The 18,614-nt window shown below is 55.7% G+C and overlaps 1 protein-coding gene across 1 annotated transcript in view; it reads right to left on the minus strand.

Annotated features, from left to right (window-relative positions):
* Window positions 1–5,492: 5,492 nt before the first annotated feature.
* The window catches only part of MRC2 (mannose receptor C type 2), a 23,265-nt gene continuing 10,143 nt past the window's right edge, over window positions 5,493–18,614 (minus strand). Inside the window, exons 9-29 of the mRNA XM_023535632.1 lie at window positions 17,730–17,845; window positions 17,126–17,274; window positions 16,285–16,502; window positions 15,400–15,542; window positions 14,151–14,253; window positions 13,782–13,920; window positions 13,635–13,670; window positions 13,206–13,366; window positions 13,043–13,110; window positions 12,264–12,364; window positions 11,817–11,959; window positions 9,893–10,007; window positions 9,610–9,773; window positions 9,315–9,423; window positions 8,535–8,773; window positions 8,229–8,397; window positions 7,987–8,136; window positions 7,538–7,657; window positions 7,168–7,347; window positions 6,672–6,698; window positions 5,493–6,563 (exon numbers count right to left, since the gene is read on the minus strand). Of these exons, the coding sequence (XP_023391400.1) occupies window positions 6,340–6,563; window positions 6,672–6,698; window positions 7,168–7,347; window positions 7,538–7,657; window positions 7,987–8,136; window positions 8,229–8,397; window positions 8,535–8,773; window positions 9,315–9,423; window positions 9,610–9,773; window positions 9,893–10,007; window positions 11,817–11,959; window positions 12,264–12,364; window positions 13,043–13,110; window positions 13,206–13,366; window positions 13,635–13,670; window positions 13,782–13,920; window positions 14,151–14,253; window positions 15,400–15,542; window positions 16,285–16,502; window positions 17,126–17,274; window positions 17,730–17,845 (2,874 nt within the window). The 3' untranslated portion in view covers window positions 5,493–6,339. The remainder of the gene's footprint in view (window positions 6,564–6,671; window positions 6,699–7,167; window positions 7,348–7,537; window positions 7,658–7,986; window positions 8,137–8,228; window positions 8,398–8,534; window positions 8,774–9,314; window positions 9,424–9,609; window positions 9,774–9,892; window positions 10,008–11,816; window positions 11,960–12,263; window positions 12,365–13,042; window positions 13,111–13,205; window positions 13,367–13,634; window positions 13,671–13,781; window positions 13,921–14,150; window positions 14,254–15,399; window positions 15,543–16,284; window positions 16,503–17,125; window positions 17,275–17,729; window positions 17,846–18,614) is intronic.

Below are 18,614 nucleotides of genomic sequence, written 5' to 3' on the forward strand. Positions count from 1 at the left end.
CATCACAGTAGCCCAGGCGTCTGCCAATGGGGCTTCTCATGGCCCGAGGTGCCAGAAAGACCAAAGCTAACTTATTAAAAAACAGTGATGAAAAGAGCTATCTTTCCCCTTTGTGACTAAATAAATATGGCCAAAATCTATCAGAGGTTGAGTCACAATGGCTGAAACACGGGGCCTTTCCAAGCTTTTGCCTCCTCAGGCAACTGGCATCACGACCCTCAAACATTTATCAGCCATCGACTGTGTGCCAGGTTGTGAGGACACAGAAGAAACACATGATGCCCACCCTCTTGGAGCTCGGTCTTAATGGGGCGACAGGACACATATAGAAAATGCCAAATCGAGGTAATGTGAGCCCACAGTGCCACTTACAGAGCACTTCCTATGAGATACGGCTGGGGAATAAGCACTCTACATTTTTCTTTAATCTTCACAATAAGCCTGTGAGGCAGATATTATTAACCTCATGTTACATGGGAGGAAACCTGCATTAGGGTTCTCCAGAGAACAGAACCAATAGGATATATAGAGATAAACAGGAAGAGACTTATTATGCGGTTTCAGCTCATGCAGTCACGGAGGCCGAGAAATCCTACGATCTGCCAAGACCCCAGAAAGATGGTGATGTAGTTCCAGTTCAAACCTGAAGGCTTGAGAACCCGGAGAACCAACCGTATATGAGTCCACGTCCAAGTCTGAAGGTCCAAGAGCCGGGAGCCCTGATATTCAAGGGCAGGAGAAGATGGGTGGCCCAGCTCAAGCAGAGAGAAAATTCGCCCTTCCTCCGCCTTTTTGCTCTATTTGGGCCAACAATGGATTGGAAAATGCCCATCCACCCAGGGGAGGGCGATAGTCTTTATCATTTCAAATGCCAATCTCTTCAGGAAACACCCTCACAGACATACCCAGAAATAGTATTTATCAGCCATCTGGGCATCCCTTAGCCCAGTCAACTTGACACATAAAATTAACCATCACAAAGGCTAAGCTCAAGGAAGTTAAGTGATATGCTCAAGTTTACAGGGTGTAAGTCGGTCTGTTGGCCAAGGCCATGCTCCTGGCCTGCCTGAGAGAGAGGATTACATCCACCCTTAACCGGCTCCAGAAGTCAGGGGAATGAATGCAGCCAAGGCTCGTGGAGGAGAAAGGGCCTCAAAGGCTGGTGGAGCCCAAGAAGAGAGGCGAGGGAGGGACACACACGCAGATGTAATGGGGTTGCTGGGCGGGGGAGCCAGAGGGCCCCTGAGGCCAGGTCAGGGCGCTGAGCGTCTACACACGGCCACAGGGAGTTACCCAAAGCCACCCCCCAGACTGGTGAGATGAAGGAGGTGGGACCCGGAAGAACAGGTAGTAGAAGGGGAGCATGCCCAATTGCTCATTGTCTTGGGTGGGCTGACTCGAGTTGGGGAGACGCAGGTGAGCTTTACAATATCTCTGCAATTCTACACACCTTATACCCCACGGCCCCGCCCCGACACCAAGGCTCCCCTGATACAGCTCCTCCTGCTTCTCAAAAGTTCCTGTTCCGCCGCTTCGCCTTACGAAAGACCTACATGAGTACCCGTTTTTGCTAACCAGAAGTCGTCCAAAGCAGCGTGTCACTTTCATGGAAAAAAAGGCGAAAAGTGAAAATAACATACAGTGTTCGTTTTGCAGCGCACCCTGGGCAGCAGAAGTGGCGCCGCCAAGCTCCCTCCCTGGGTGCTCCACGCGGCAGCTCAGCATGAGCCACCAGAGCCGTGAACTACCTGAGCTTTATGTCGATTTATGCTGTGCACCGTTAGCAAGATGTGCCAAAGGTACCAGAAATGCTCAAGAGAGCAGAGAGCTCGTGAGGGTGTTTCAAAGGGCGTAAAACCCAAACTTAATTAAGCATCTCAATCACGGTGAATGGATCAAAGACATCGTGTGTGCGCTGAATGTTGGGTCTTGGGATGCGCAAAAACGTTCCCGTGTAAGTGAGTGGTGGCTGTTTCTCTGCTTTACACCATTTAGGGCTACAGAAGGGTCGGCGGGAACGCTCTACTTTCAGATAGTGGGAGAACCTGGATTTCTCCTCCGCTGCCACAAGAACCAGGGGGAAAAGCTCACGCTTAACCCTAAACCCCAAATAGGCTTCTGAAGCCCTCAGCAGAGATGATAGATTCAGACAGAGTTCTCAAGTCTGAATCTGACTGCAAGATTGCAGCGGGGGGCTCTCCAGCGCTTGCTGCCCACCCCCCAACACTTTCTGTGGCGCGGGGAGGCCGGAGGAGAGGCGGCCTGGCACGTTCTTCTCTTTGTGCTTCAGTTTCCTCATCTGTAAAGGTGGCAACAGCACCCACCTCGTGGCGTGTCGACGGGACAAAGCGAGTTAATTCACGGAAAGGAGTTGGAACAGGACAGCATGATCTTGGAGGAATGGCATGTCTGAGGCAGTGTCCTGAGTCCCTCGCGGCCCCAGGACGAGGAAAGACACCATCTAAAATTTCCCAAGTCCCAGAGAGAGACAGAGAAAGGCAACAGAAGGGCATCTCTGCATAAGCCAGCAGGGACACATGATGACGAGGCCCAGGGCCCCAGACCCTGTAAGGCCTCACGGCTTAGAGGAGCAAAGGCACAAATGCTGACTATTTCAGAAAACCTTCGTTGACCAGGATTTCCCTTTAAAAGGGCCAAAACTAAAGTTCTGCCATCAGCCACTTTTGGAAGATAGTCCAGCTTTGGCACTGCCAGCACCAAATCCATTCCGAGTGGGAAGTACCTGCTTGCTGCGTCGCTCCTTTCCGTCCCTCCTTGTCTGGAAAAGCAGCCCGCTTGCTTTTCTAGACAAGGACGGACTGAAATCTGCAGCTCAAGACTAAAGTCAGCCCTTTCTTGGGGCTCTTGGCAGCCCAGGCCCCTAAGATAAAGAACATCAGGCCAGAGCTGAACATCTGGGCACTTTCATCTCGTGCTGGTCCCCCTTGCAGCCTCTCCGTATTTCTTCCAAGTCCTTTCCCTTTCCCTCCCTCTTCCTGCCTTCCTTTCTCGGGGTCTTCCTTCAAGATGAAAGCTTTACCTTGTCCCTGCAGCAAACTCAAGCCCTAGGGCTCAGGCGGCTTGGCAGGGCTCAGGCAGCTGTGTTCCAGGAGAGCCACGTGGTACTGCCGGCCAGCTGCTTGCCCCTGCGGCCTCACAGCACTGCCTGCTGGTCCAGGCCGGCTCTGCCAGGACACCGGGGAGGAGGCATCTCTGCCCTGACAAGAAGAGGCTGTGAAAGGCCTGACACCATTCGCTCATCCGTTCATGGATTCGGTGAGCTGTCACTGAAAATCCAGGTGGCCAGACCTGGGCCAGGTTGGCCCTGCCAGTGAAGGGTGGGCTCGGTGCCTGGCACACGAGCACCCTTTGCCGAGGCCCACGGGGACGGGTCTCAGGGCATCCTCAGATAGCAGAGATGGCATGTGGAGGAGGTGCTTAATGTCGAGTGAACTGAAATGAGCAGAAAGAAAAGAAGCTCGGCCACGTGCTCTACTGCAGCAGGGCTGCCCTGGAGCCAGAGGCAAATGGCCGGTATCCTCCTCTGGTGCCCCCCTTCCTCAGCAAGGAGGCTTAGGACAAGGTCTGTGGGGTACCCCCAGGGCCCCGTGAAGCTGTCTGAAATGCTTGCGGATCGGGGCTGGGCTAAGAAAGGAAAGAGTAGTGAGGACAGGTGTTTCTGGAGCGATTTTAAACCTCTGGACACTCACCAGCCACTGCCCCCCAGACAGCCCTGGCTATCTGGGTCCTCACTTCCTTAGCTGCTCCTGCCACCCCGGGAGCCCATGACAAGGGCTTCTGCCTCAGGGTGACTTCCTGCAGCTGAGCTGTGGCACTCAACTCATAACGGAGGGCTGTTCCTGAGTTTGGAGACTGAATCGCTTCAGGGTGAAGTGGGTTCATCATTATGGACCCCCCATAGAATGGAGGCTCCCTCCCTAAAGTGACCAGCCCCCTCCCTGGGTCCTGCTGCCGCCGCTGGGGCTGCAGAGGGGATGGCTGGAGGAGGGTCTTGGGCTTGGCCTCAGCAAAGCAGCTCACGAGCCCCTACTGGGGCTCTCGACTCAGCAAATAACACCCCATTCACCTTGCTGTCAGGCCAAAAGTTCTGGGAGCAATTCCTGACTCCTGCATCCTCTCCAACAGTACATACAACCCCTGTGTCTGCTCTCCCTTCGGACAAATCGGGCCTTCAGGTTTGCTTGTATTTTCACCGAGAAATACCAGAAAGATGAACAGGAAACGAAGTTACCTGTAGGGGCGCGGGGCACAGGCCGGATGGGGACAGAGGGAGACTTCTCAGTGTGTATCTTTTTATATCATTTGGGCTTTGACCCATGTGACGCTATTACCTATTCAGAGAAGTAGAAACTTGTTTTAAAAATTCATGAGCAAGACAAAACACGCACACACGCGCGCGCGCGCACGCACGCACACACACGGAATTTGACCAAGAGCCAAACCACTTTCTTAAAAGGTCAATCAGATTAGCCATTCCCACTGACTTCCCACTATTAAACCAACATCCACATCTCTCCCACTGGGCAATGGGCCCTCTGCTGATCTCCCTGCCCCCGCCCCCCACGCTCCCCTTCCTCAAGTTCCAACCAGCCAGGGCCTCCTGCTGGTCCCCCAAAGCACCAGGGTACCCCACAGCAGGGCCTGGGTACTTGCTATTCCTTGTGCCCAGACCCGGTCTAGATATTTGCATTGTTCACTCCCTCACCTTCCTCTGGTGAGACCCTCCCCAGCCCATATCCAAACTATCACCCCCTCCCCTTGGCCTGCGTTAGCCTTTCTCATGGCACCTGGCTGACCTGCGAGGGCTGACCATCCTTCGTTGGCAGGGCCATCTCTGTTCGCTGCTGTTTCTCCATCTCAAGTATCAGCTGGAGTGGATGAGCGAAGGCAGGTCGGGGGAACATCCTGAGACCCACGCCCCTGCCTCTGTGTGGGTGCAGAGCCCAAGCTCCCAAGGACAAGTGTGCACTTTCCCGAAGCTCGAAGCAGGTATGACGGCTGCCCCGAAAGGCTGGTGAGGTGGAGCCCCCACCCAGGACTGGCCTGGGCACCTGGAACGCTCCCCTGGGAGCCACAACCCAGCAATAACAGTAGCAGCTGGCGTTTATGGGGGCACTTACTGCATGAGCTTGTGGCGCTGTTCTGCTTTGCACAGATGATCTCACTTAATCCTCAAATACCCTTAAAGCAACCCCGAGAGGTGAGCCCCAGGCTCCCGTTTTACACCAGCTGAAAGTTGAGCGGAGTTGCCGGAGCTCACCCAGCTGTCAGGTGACTCCTGAGCTCTTGCCCCCACAGAAATCCCCAAGACCAGGGAAAAAGGGTGAACAGGCCCAGAAAGGCGAGGCCCCCCGCACAACAGGTCGGGGCCCAGAGGGGGAAGCAAAATGGTGCACGATGCAGGCTTCGAACATTGCATTTCTCTCTAAAGCAACTTAAGGAAAACAGCTCCCAACAGGACAAGGCAGGGACCCTTCTCTCTCAAGCCTCTTAAAGGTGTTTTATTTGTTTGCTTTGCTTTTTTCCTTTTTTTGACAATAATGGCACATTTAAAAAATTAACTACAAAAAAGGACCATGTCTTTGAGTCTATGTTCACACACTGTCCCGCGCCGTGGCACCAGGACAGAGCCCTCCCCCGACCGGCAGGAGATGACACCCCAGCCCAGCCCGGTCACCCCCAGGAGGTCAGGTGTCTCTCCCCAGTCCCATCTCCAGCCCAGCTGACACCATAGTGGTGCCCGGGTTCTCAGGCCCGACCCAGGCCCTTCCTACCACGCCCTGAGGCCACCCCAGCAGGCACAGGAGTGATGATGCTTAGAGCCCTCAGCGGACCCCCACCATGAGCAAGAGGGCTCCCTAAGCCCAAGGGCCCTGGCTCAGAAAGAAGGGCTAGGTGGGAAGTGGGGAGAGGGGTTGGGGTGAGGGGCTCGAGCTGAGGCTGCCAGGTAGGAAGGAGAGAAGCGACAGGCTGGCTGAGGGCTCAGCAGAGGCCCCTCGGGCTGTGTGGGGAGAGGGGGGTCCTGGGCGTGGGTCAGCAGGCCTGGGCAGGGGGCCTGGGGAGAAAGAGGCAGAAAGAGGCTTTCGTCCTGCCTCTGGTTACTGTCGGGGCACAGGCCCAGGTGATAAGACCTTAGGCCCCCAAAAAGGGAAACGCCACACTGCACTCAGCCAGGTCTCAGTCCAGCCCTCATGGGAGGGAGGGACCCCAGCAGCCCAAGCCCTGCCCAGCCCCAGCTCCCAGCAGGGGCTCCCCAGGACACCCCTCCGCAGGCATCTGGACTGGTAGCTGGTGGGGGCCCTGCCCACGCCCTTGGCTCTACTCCTGCTGCTCGTTCATTTCCATGTCAGACACCAGAATGTTCTTCTCAGTGGCCTCGCCAGGGCTGGAGGAGCTGCGGCTGTAGCGGGCGCCCTCGAAGGCCCCCCGCTCAACACTCTGTCGCCGCCGGTAGAGGATCAGGGCCGCAGTCAGGAGAGCCAGGAGCAGCAGCACTGCCATCAGCACCACCACCAGGGCTGCAGGGCTGTCCGGGAGCGCTGCTGTGGCAGGATGGACGCTCGGTCAAGAAGCCCCACCACCACCGGGAAGCCTGCCGCCCCCCACCCGGAATAAGGGGAAAATCAGGGAGAGCCCTGCCTTCCACTCACCTGATGGGGAGAAGCGGCTTTCCTCAGCTGCAGGGAAGAAGGAGGGACCAGTTAATAACAGTAGTAGTAATAATAATAATACGCAGACATACAGACAACTTCCTGAATGCCAGACCCTTTATTAGCTCATTTCATCTTGTAGGTATGGTTATCATCCCCATTTTACATACAAGGAAACTGAGGCCATAGAGTTTAAGTAACTTGCCCCAGGTCACGGAGCTGGTAAGTGGTTTGGCGGTGGCTTGACCTCCATCCATGCTCTTAACTACTGCAAATGATGGGTCAGCTGTGTAGCTTGGAAATCTGTAGGAAGAGCCAGTCCTTCCTACAGACCCATTTATCCCAGGGGAGGGTCCCGGCAGCCCCAGGCCTGTCTGTCCATGCCTTTCCGTGCACTGTGTCCTCCACAGAATGAGAATCGGCCCCTGGCCCCACCCCGGCGCCAGCTTCACGGGGGCAGGAGGAGGCCGAGCAGTGTGCCCGCCAGGACGCTCACCTCGGGGGAGCTTGCAGACTACGCCCATGGTGACGTTGGTGCAGGTGCCCGGCCGCCACAGTCCACTGTTGCTTTGGATCCAGTAGCAGCTGTTGTGGCTCAGCATGCTGGGGCCCAAGCCAGGGGGCCCCCAGTTGGAATAGTTCACAGCTGTGTTGTCCTGCCAGACCAGGGTGCCTCCTATGGGAAAGAAGGCACTGAGGGGGTGTGGGGGAGGTGACACAGGGCGGGGCAGTAGCGGGTGGGAGAGAGCAGGCCTGTTCTAAAACCGACTCCCCCTCCCACAAGTCCTTGCCCCCACCAGCCCCTATGGAGGGCATCTCCCCAGCCTGAGGCCTTACTCCCTCCACCTCACAGACACGGCACCCACCTTTGGGGTTGAAGTTCATGCCCAGCCAGGCACCCCGGCTCTGGCCCTCTGAGCTCTGCAGGTGCTCCCAGACAAACACATTCTCCATCTCATCCAGAATGGACAGGACCGTACCACCCACTGGACACAAGAGAGGCCCACGTCAGGGCAGCCGGGTCTCCTGGGGGTAGGAGGGCCGCCCCCCGCAGAGGCCCCAGCCCTCCTCCCTGGCAGCCTGAGTGGAGGATGGCGTGCTCTGTGCATCCACGTGTGCGTGTGCGCGCACAGTAGAGACATATACGTGTAATGTCACATGTGGTCTTCGTCTGTGGGATCGTGAGGGGGCATTTATGTGTGAGTGCCTATGGGACGAGTGTAGCATGGGGACTGCATTCACGGGGTCTGAGTGTCCACGAGAGGGGTCACCACCTGCACTGCCTATCAGCGGGCCCCAGCCTGCCCTCGCCCACCTCTCTGGCAGCGCTGCAGCGCCTCCTTGTGGCCCAGCAGCAGGTCCATGTGGAAGGAGTAACAGTGCTCCCGGAAGGGGATCCACGCAGAGTCGGCCAGGTCCTGGGGGCAGCTGCCATGGTAGCTTATTCTTCGAGGAAGAGCGGGCCCTGTGGGGGTGCAGAATGGAGGAAGTGGCCCGGAGTCCTTGCTAGAACTGTCTTCGCCTTGCCCACGCCCCACCCGAGCGGTGGGCACTCACCGCCGTTAACGCCGCACACAGCCCCCTGCAACTTGGTATCGCAGCTGGCGGTGCGCCAGGCGCCGTCCACATCCACGTAGGCGCAGCCCCCCGGCTGCTGGGGCTCCCCGTCGTGCCAGCTCACGTAGCTCAGCGGCTCCTGCGTGACCCAGGAGTACCGCCGGGAGCCCTGGGCACGAAGGAGCCATCAGGGTGGGAGGAAGGGGACCAGCCAGGGGAGGTGGGGGCTGGTAAGGCAGGGGGTTGGGAAGAGAAATCAGGGGAGTGGGCCCAGCCCCGGGGCCGGAACAGGGGTTGGGAGCCCACCTCTTCACTGGCCAGCCCTATCCAGAGTGGCGTGTGTAGCCCTCGGGCGGCCTGAGTAAGGAAGGCCTGCGTGTAGGGGTCGGGCACGTGCGCCAGGCTGGCGTTGCGGCTCTCACACAGCAGGAGGGCGTCGTGCCAGCGCAGTGGCTTCTGCAGCAGCCGGAAGGTGCCGTTGAGGTAGGAGAGCTCAGTGCCCGGGGCAGGGGGCCATGCGGCTGGGGATGGGTTCAGCGAGGGGTCTACAGGGAAGGGGACAGGGCTCAGGCGGGGCTCTGCCTCTCTCACCACCATTCCCAGGCATGAGGCTGGAGCCGAGCCAGGAGTTAGGCAGAGACGGGGTTCCCACCAGGCATGGCTCTTGGCACAGACTAACACTCAGTAAGTGTTAGCCACTGTTATGAGCAATAATACACTCTTGCTAATAAATCAAGAAGTGAGCTAGAGCCTTGACCGACTCCTACCCCAGGAGCCCATGCTTGGAGCTGCAGGCGCTTCCGATTCAGAACCTCAGGTCGATTGACAGCACGCATGCCCAGTGCCTAGTCTTTCCTGGTCAGCCCTTCATACCCCAAACCTCCCTCCTGAGACCCCTCAGTGCTCACTGCCCTTCCTTCTGATTGACACCTGGCCTTTCTGCCTATCCGTTTCTCAAGCAGATACAAGACTCTGAGGGCGACCCCAGGGACCCCTGTAGTCAGGAACCACGTTTCATTTCTCTTGGGGTGGCCCACAGTATCTAGCCCAGTGCTGGGGTTTTCCAAGTTCACTGGTGACACATACCTGTGTCCTTCTGGCAAATAAAGCCATGTGTCTCCTCCGTGCAGCTCCGATCATCCCAGCGGCCAGTGAGGTGGGCTGAGGGGCTGTGCAGGACCACCACACAGCTGGTCTGGGGGGAAGGAGCTGCTCAGGGGAGCCCCAGCAGCTGCCTCCTCCTTGTGCCACTGCCCCCAAAAGGCACTATGAGCAAAGAGGCTGGAAGAGGGGGGACCCAGGGAGTGAAGGCAAGTGCCATGAGCTAGGGTAGTGGGGCAAGGGGTGGGTGGCAAAGGAGAGTGGGGAGGGGCTTCCTCACCGGTATGTTGCCACTGGGAGCAGGGCTCGGGCCAGAGGGCTCCACCGGCGCCCAGTTGGCATACAGCAGAGGCTCCTGTCCCACCCACTGGAAATCCCTCTGTGAGGCATGGAGGCCAATCCAAAGGTCAAAAGTCACATGGGGCAGGCTGGCTGTGATGAATGCTACAGTCCCCCAGAAGAGAGAGTCGTGAGTGACAGGGCGGCCCCCTGCTCGCTCTGCACTAGCCATTTTGGGGGACTGTGTCAGAGGATACTGGAGCCTCCCCAGGGACTGGCCCTACCTTGCTCTAAGGGGTTTGCAATGGTAACCAGCTGGGCCTCTTGCTGTTCACAGGAGAACCGTGCCTCTGACCACGGCACCCGGTCCCGGGGGTCCTGGCCCTGGATTCGGAAACACTGGGGGAGGAGGGAGAGATGTGATGTCCAGTTCCACCTCCCTGTTCCACAAACCCAGAAACTCTATTGCGTACCTCTCAGTGGCAGGCCCAGCAGAGGCTTTGGGGGCTGTGAGGAAAATATCAGAACCAAGATATCTGGGTCTCCTTGAGCAAGGCTCCAGCATCCTCTCAACCTGGCACAGCAGACCACACACATCTGCCCACACTCTGGGGAATTTTTAGTGGGAGGACTTCTTTGGGCCACCAAAGGCTGTACTACCTATGACAATGGCGCCTGGGCCAAGCACTGGGAGGACGGACAAGGTCTGTCTCATTTCCTGCTAAACACATTCCTGAAATTGCGTTGTCTTGCTCTTTGAACTTACACAATCATCTCTAGGGTACTTTTATCTTTATGTTTAGATGATCTTTGTTTTCCAAAGTTTTAATAATACACATACCTTTTTTTTTTTAACAGAAAAGGAATAATATTCATTTGACTATTCTGTAGAGAGTAAGCTCCATGACACTAAGAGGCTGGCTGCACTCCAATGTATGACAAAGATTTATGGATTATATCATCTAGGGTTACCTAATCTAATCCTAACAGTCAAGCCTAGTGGTCTTACACTATCCTGCAAAGAAAGAGTGGGTTGAAGTTCATGATAATGAAACCAGCACAAACAGCAAGGAAACCTCTGCCTTCTCTTCCTTGGATAAGCTCCTTTCAGCCACCAGTAAGAACAACAAAGGTCTAATCAGGTCTGATCGATCAGCCCAGGGTGCAAACAGAACCACTCCGGGAAAGAAACTCACATTCTAGAGGGAGCATTTTGAAAACATGTTTAGAAACATACCCATTCTGATTAATTTTATTGCCCCAAACTTTCCTACCTGCATACTCAAAACACTTTGAAAGAAAATTTTCTGTTATTTTTAAAAGTCTGCCAGACATTGTTTTTCAACCTACTTGATCAGGTCTTCTGATTAATTTATGAGGGTTATTTGTTTAAAACACAGAAATTTACTAGCCAATTCTTACAGAAAAATCTTTAAGTAGAAGGACTGAAAAATGGAGCGAATGCCTTAGAAAGTCCAGCCAATAATGGATAAACTTTTCACTTCAATCTATTTGTCTTAGTGAGGCAAGTTTTTAATCTGCAACCATTAAATTCATGTTTTGAAATAATGTGAACTTCAAGCAAGCCCTGTGAGTCATGAATCACAGTGTCATCAGACCAAGAATTGTTAAAATAATGAAGAATATGCAACCACTGTGCTCTTTATAATTATTTAAATATTAACAATGATTATAATTGATAGTTTGAGTGAGTCCCCCCAAATTTTTTTTACCACTAATATAGCAAAATTTAAAAACTTAAGAGTACCATTTTTAAACCTTTAGCTCATGCTTTATATTATTTTATTCTTGTGCATTTTCCTATATATAACATTAGTCATATTAGTATGGAATTAAATATACATATTATGTATACACACATATATATAATGTACACACACAAACTTTAATGCTCAGTATTTTGTTTTACTAATAGGAGTGCATTATCGAAATGTCTGATGACCACTGACCTAGAAAACTCACCAAACTATTTGGACAAGCTCAGTTCCTGATGAATCGGAAGATGCTACTACACTGAGTCATGTTCCATGAAGTCTAGCACTGGCCTGGGGCCAAGTAGAAGAAGTTGGTGGGCACAGGCGAGTGTCTGTGACTTTGATGTCACCAAAGGACCAGGACTCCTGAGGCTCGGCCTTCCCATAATCACATCCTCTCCCCCGACTCCCTTGGGTGCCCCTTCCCTCCTACCTTGTTGAGGAACTGATTCCAGCCAGAGGGGCAGCCCCCCAGCGTCGTGGGTGGCAGGTCAGGGGGCTGTGTCTCCCTGGTGCTGTTGCTGCGTTTGCAGATATAAGGCAAGGCTGTCAGGCACTTCTGGTCCCCCCAGTCCTCTGCAGAAAGGAGAAGAGAGGGCTGTCACTCCCCGTTCAGGACAGGGCTGGCAGCACCCTCATCTCATGCCCCACGAGGAGGCTGGGCTGGGGCTCAGGTCCTCGATTCCAACTCTGAACTCAAGTCCTCCATGGCTGTGGGACCTTGGGGACAGGCCCTCCCCTCTCTAGTCTGGCCCTTCTTGAGTTATGGGAGCAAAGAGAACAAGAAGAGACTGATGGCCTTTGCCCAAGGTCGCCTCACTGCCCGCTCACGACCCTCTCTTCGGCTTCTGCACCCTCTCTGCCCCCACCTCGCCCTCACCTCGACTGGCCGTCATGTACACGCACTTCTTATCCTTGCCAATGGGCCGAGGTTTGCCAGGTGCCCAGGAGATGAAGTTTATAATGGATCCATCTGTCCACCTGCAATGGCACCGAGCAGGGGTGACTCCAGCACTGGCCCCAGGCTCTACCTCCCCCCTATATAGCAATGAAGGCCGTGGGAAACAAGTCCAGGAAGGGCCCAAGTTTAGGAGTTCATCTGCAGGCTGAGGAGTGGGGCTACTGTCCTCAGTGCAGCTGGCGACCCAAAGATCTGGTGCCGCCCAGCCCTCCCTGGACACTGATCTAACTGGAGAGTCTAAGAATCTCAGAGCGGGGCTCCACGGGCAATGGTACCCATGTGCTCCTGATCCTCCCTGCCTCAATGCATGGAAGTGGGCCCCGAATACAAAGAGGCCCCCATGGACGTCAGATGTCCTTGCCCATGTTCCAAGGAAGCCTTATTTACAAGTGAGTGCAGCAAAATATGAGCTGCCATGATTCAGTGCCCAATCACGTGCTGGATGCTGTGCTAAAGACTTCACATATCTTATTTCTAAGTCTCACAACAATCCTACCAGGCGGGCCTCATTATTCTCATTTTCAGAAAAGAAAACTGAGGCCCAGAAAGGTTAAGTCACTTGCTCAAAGCTACACAGCCACCAAGGGGTAGAGCTAGATTCAAATCCAGATCCATCTATCTCTGTGTGCTGTGTAGCCTCCGTATCTCCAGCCTGGGGTTGCACCCCCTCCCACACCTGCTGCCCCTTCCCCCCTTACCTGAAGCGCCCATCACTCTGTGAAGTGTGCAGACCGATCCACCAGTGCTGCTCCTGGCCTCGGGAGAACTGGGGAAGCCCAGCAAGCAGGTGAAGGTTGGCTCTCTCCTGCTCCTAGCCTGCCCTCCCCAACCCCGCAGCCTCCTGCTCCCTCGTGTGCCCACCTTCTGCAGGTTGTGCCCCAGGAAGTCCAGTTCCGCCTGGCTGTGCACGGAGGCCAGCTCAGCCTGGAACCACATGCAGATGCGCTGTGCCTGTGCCCAGGTGGCGTGGGGCTCAAAGAACTTGTACTCTGAGTCCTGGAACCGCAGCCATTCCCGCCCACCTGCGGAAGAAGTGCGGGGGTGGGAGTGACCGCCAGGCTGGAGCTGCCTGCCCCACCAGGAGAAGGACAAAACGGGTCCAGGGCAGAGCCAGGGCAGGCGAGCCTGCAAATCCACCCATCCCTGGCCGATAGGGCTGCAGGTGCCCCGATCTCCACTTTTTTGGCTCGAATCCCTAATCTTTTTTTTTTTTTTGTCCCAGCTAGGCCCTGGCCCGGTGATGCCCCTCTCTGGACTACTATGGGGAGCAGGATGGGCAGGGGGCCTCACCTTGTGGGCTGACGTCAGGCTCCCGCACCGCTGTGCCTACAGGGACAACGTGTAGAGAGTCGCTGCAGGAAAAGGAGACCCTCCCTCGGACCCCCGGCCTGGGCCCTTCACCCCATTCCTAGTCCCCCCGCAGCCACCCCACCCAACCTCGAGGGATCTTGCAGATCCAGTCCAGCTGCGTCTCGCACTGCATGGCCACCCACTGTAGGGAGGCCAGGTCGAGCACAGCACAGCCCCGGATGTCGTCATCATCGTGCCGGCTCCGATCGAAATTGTGGTAAGAGAACTGAAAACGGAGATCAGAGTGGGAAAGGGTCCTGAGGCGCGAGGCGCAGGCTGCCCCCATCCCCAGGAGAGAAGAACAAGAGGCCTTTACAGGCCAGCTCCGCCAGGGGCCCTACCTATCTGTTAAACCTCACCCACCTCCAGGTCCTGTCCCACCCCACAAAGAGAACATGCCTACTCGGGCCCCGCCCACCTCCCACAGGCCCCGCCCACCTCCTCCTGCCCCCTCACCCCAAGGCCGTCACTCCAGCGCCAGCTCTGCCCTCCTGCTGGGTCTCGCCGGTTCAGGCCCATCCAGAACCAGTGCTGCTCATGGAACTCGGGCTCAGATTCACTTCGGCACAACCCAGGGGTTAAGACGAAAGAAACTGGGGTGAGAGGAGCAGTGGCCAAACATGCTCCCTGCCCCCTGTAGCTCTGACCCAGGCAGTCCCCACTGCCTAGAGCTTCCTCATCTGGCTTCAGGCTCCCCAGGGGAGGGAAAGGGGATACAATGTTGGGGGCGCTTACAAGTTCTCTCCCCGGAGAACTGAGAGCTAGCTGGACCAGGCACCCAGCTCGCCTCGCGGGGTGGTGGGTGGCCTGGCTTTCTTCCCCGGCTTCCTTTTGGGTGGGGTTTGCTCTGCCAGCAAGACTCTGGAAGCTTTCACTTTAGAGTTGAGTAAGTCAACAGGCATGGATAGACCTCTGGAATCAGATAAACCTGGATTCCAGGCCTGGTTCGCCCATGGACCAGCTCTGTGACCTTGGGGAAATAACCCAACCCTCTCTCTTCCAGCCCACAGGGTCAATAATAAAATCTGCTTCCTAGGGTTGCTGAGAGGATTAAATGAGGATTAAATGTTTAGCACAGTACCTGGTACCTAGTGAGAAGGGATCAATATGAGCTATTACAATTACTACTCAAATAATGTAATCGTGATATTTGCTGGGGGGAGATACCCCCGGAATTAAAATCTCAAGAAGCCTGGATCCATCTGGATTTTTCCCAGTGCTAAGGGATTATAGGTGCTGTGTGTGTCACAAGATGCCCGGAGCCCACAGGACAGATGGGGTCTTGGAGAGACCCCCGTGGGCAAATGCTCACTTTTGTAGCCTTTCTCCTGTCTTTCAGAATAAGCTTTTCATTGAGTAGCGTGGGTTATTATGGGATTGTGTAGGGTGGAGGAAAAACATGAGACTTAGATCAGCTTGTACAAGGTTCTGTAATGGAGGAGGGATGGGGTGGACAGTAAAAGTTTGTGAGTCTGGGGGGATGTTGTTGCTGGCTCTGTCATGCTAGTGGGCAACACAGGATCGCTGATTTCAGAAATCCAGGGCTACTTGAGGGGGACAGGGATGGTCTTGGCACTAGTAGCGGACATAGAGGTCACTCCAAAACCTCGGACAGGCCTCACTGGAGTCGGCCTCACCTTGGCCCCTGCCCAGCAAAACTAAGAACCGCACACATACATACAGGCCACCACCCCAGGCTTAGTACCCGAAGAGCTTGTTGAGCATGTTGGCCACAAAGTGTTCCTCCTCGTAGCTGGCCAGGCTCAGCAGCTGGGCCCCCAACTCCTGGCAGGCCCCCTGGGCCTGGACCCAGCTCTTCTTGTCCTGTAGCCGCTCTGAGCTGAACACCTGCAGGAGCACAGTCCAGCTGTCCGAGCTGTCCCCACTGGCCGCTTATCCAGGGGACATCTGCCCTCCTACGACAGCAGTGGGGAGGACGAACGGGGTCTCACTGGACAGAGGGTCTAGGCTAGCTAAGACAATCCTGCTCATCAGAGAATGAGCCTGGATGAGAGGAGTAAGCACAGGCAGGTCCTGGAAAAAGCCTCCCGCTCAGTCCCCCTAACCAGCAGGGAGATCTGGGCACTTATCTCGGCAAAGCCACAGTTTGCTGTGGGCAGGTCCCTCCCCCTCCCTGGACTTCAGTTTTTTCATGTAATGAAAGACCCTGGACTACATATACCGGTGGCTCCCAAACCCAGCAGAGTTAAAAAATACAGATTACCAGGCCCCACCCCCACCTGCTGAATCCTTTTCTCCACAGTGGCACCTGAAGATTTTATTTTTATCCAGCACCCTAGGGGATTCTAAAGTGTAACCAGCCTGGCCCCAACAGGTGGAAACCTCTAAACCAATGATCTGTATGGCTTCTTCGAGTCCTCAAACGTTTATTGAGCACCTACTATGTGCCAGGTCTCAGATTCTGGCAAGAGTTTCACCAGAAATGCTCTCTGTCTGCAGTTCACTGTGGGGAGAAGTGTTTTCCGGGCCACTGTCTGGGACCCCCCACCCCCACCCCCACCCCGCACCAAGGTAAGCTGCCTCTTGGCCCTCTTCTCTCTCCCTCCCCCTATGCCAACAGGCTGCGTACCTTGTAGCAGTGCCGGAGTTTGGGGTCTGAGGCCCAGCCGTGGGAACAGGAGCCGGAGAGGCTGGGGGTGGGGTCTGGCCCAGGCAGTTCCGGTGTCACTGGTGTGCCCAGGCTCTGCCGGCAGATATAGCGAGCCCGGAACATGGTACAGTTCTTCACCTCCCACAGCCCCATGGCGCTGCCCGTGGCTAGGGCCACACAGCCCCCACGGCTGTACCCTGAAGAAGGGAGAAGGGAGACCCCTTATGCTGAGGAGGAGGCATGGCACTCCCTCACATTCCCGTGGGGCACCACCACCGCCCTCGCACTTGGAACCAGCCTGGCCATCTCTGCAAGGACATGCTCTAGGGGCCTGGGGCCCAGGTGGGAAGAAGGGAACAGAGGCGGAGCCCTAGCTCTGTGTTTACTCATGTGAGAGCTTAGGCAAGTTGCTTAACCTCTCCGAGCCTGTTTCATCAACCTCATCAGCTTATTGAAAGGGTTAAAAAAGATAATGAGTGTGAACTGGTGGTAATAATAGCAATCACTTATATCGTGCTCGCTATCCTAAGAGCTTTAGATACGTTCGCCCATTTAAGCCTACATCGACCCTATAAGGAAAGTACCATTATCCCCACTTGACAGATGGGAAAACTGAGACTCAAAGATACACAGCTGGTAAACAGCAGAGTCAGGATCTGAGCTGGGCAGTTTGGCTCCAGAGCCTGTGCTCCAAATGGCTTCACCACCTCGCACAAACGCTCACTTCACTGGGAAGCCCTGGGACTCGGTCCTGGCAGGGCAGGTGCAGAGAGGAAGTCAGAGAAGGGGGCTGGCCGAGGGCCGTGGAGGAGGGGCTCACCGGGCTGGTCCCGGTTCCAGTGAGTGTACATGACCTCGTCCCCGCTGAGCCAGCGGAAGGAGCCGGTGCTGTTGAGGTCCTGCAGGGCGGTCCAGAAGTACTCGCCGTCCCAACTGTAGATGAGGCTGCTGACGAAGGCCTGCTCGAACCTACGGGGAAGAGGCCGGTCAAGGCAGGAAGCCCGCTACTCCCTGGGCCTCAGGCCAGGTGCTGCAGTCGACCAGTAACCTGCTCAGGGCAGTGGGGACCCCTGGGGACCCTGTGACTGACACACAGCAACCCAGCACCCCCTCTGCGGTCTATACTTCCATGCTCTGCTGAGAATAAAGTGGATTAAAATCAGACACAGCCAAGTCCTCTCTTGGGCATCCAGCCCACACCTCTACTTGTACATGCCCCTGCCCAGGCCGCCCCACCCCAGGGTCATTTAATAATCGGAAGACATTCTTGTGACAATATTAGAAAAAGCCCTGGATCTAGTTGAGGCTCAAAGGACTCGGGTCCCTCTGTGCTTGATGACAGGATACTATCCAGTTTGGTAGAGGGGCCACATTAGGCCAGGACAGGGGTGAAGGCTGGCCTGGGCATCCACCCCATCCCGTACCTGTTGGTGATGGTGACCAGCTGAGAGCCGTGGTCGGTGCACAGGCGCCGGGCGTCACTGTAGGTCACCTGGTCCTCTCCCAGCCAGTAGCAGGATGGGCTGTGCCACTTCCAACCCTGGCTCAAGAGAGTGGACAAAAGAGGGGTGTCCGTGGGGAGGATACTCCTCTCTCGCCCATAAATTCTGGGGCAGGAGGATGCCATCAGCGGTATCGCGGCCTGAGCTGCAGGCTTGGGGACAGGACGGCGGGGACTTGTTTGACACCAGAGACAGCTCTTTCTGTGCTGTGTTCTGTACTTGTCACTTCACACTGCCCCTCCCACCATTACCCACAACTGCCAGACCTGGGGTGGAAGCACGGCCCAAGGATGGCTGATCAGGGGCAGCCAGTGATCTGGCCCATGGCCTGGTACAGAAAGATGAGTGGCCCATCAGACTCCTCTTGAACATTTAAACTAAGAGAAGCAATGGGAAAACTGCCAGCTGGCTGAGAAACCACACCAAAAGGCTGGGCGAGCTGCCAGGGTGTGAAGGGGGCTGGGCAGTCCTCGGGGGCCTGGAAAAGCTGGAGCGAGTGGAGGATGCGCCTGGCTGGGGGTCTGGGAGAGGAGACAGGCCTTCCGCAAGGCGCGGCAAAGCTGTGGAAGGGAGACACTGAGCAGCTAGCTCCCGTACCCCACACACCCCTCTCCCCTCGGGCCACTTTAAGGGGCTCTCTGCTCCTGCCTTTCAGATGAAGAACTGAGGCTCAGAGAAATTACGCGACTTGATTTTGTACACAGACAGTACAAGGTGGAGCCCGGACTTGAAACCACACCACAAAGGCTGTGCCTGTCCTCACCACAGCCCTGCTCTTCCTAAGATGACACCAATGCCTGCCAGGGC

The sequence above is a fragment of the Pteropus vampyrus genome, unplaced genomic scaffold (assembly GCF_000151845.1).
Source record: "Pteropus vampyrus isolate Shadow unplaced genomic scaffold, Pvam_2.0 Scaffold143, whole genome shotgun sequence".
NCBI classification, from domain to species: Eukaryota; Metazoa; Chordata; class Mammalia; order Chiroptera; family Pteropodidae; genus Pteropus; species Pteropus vampyrus.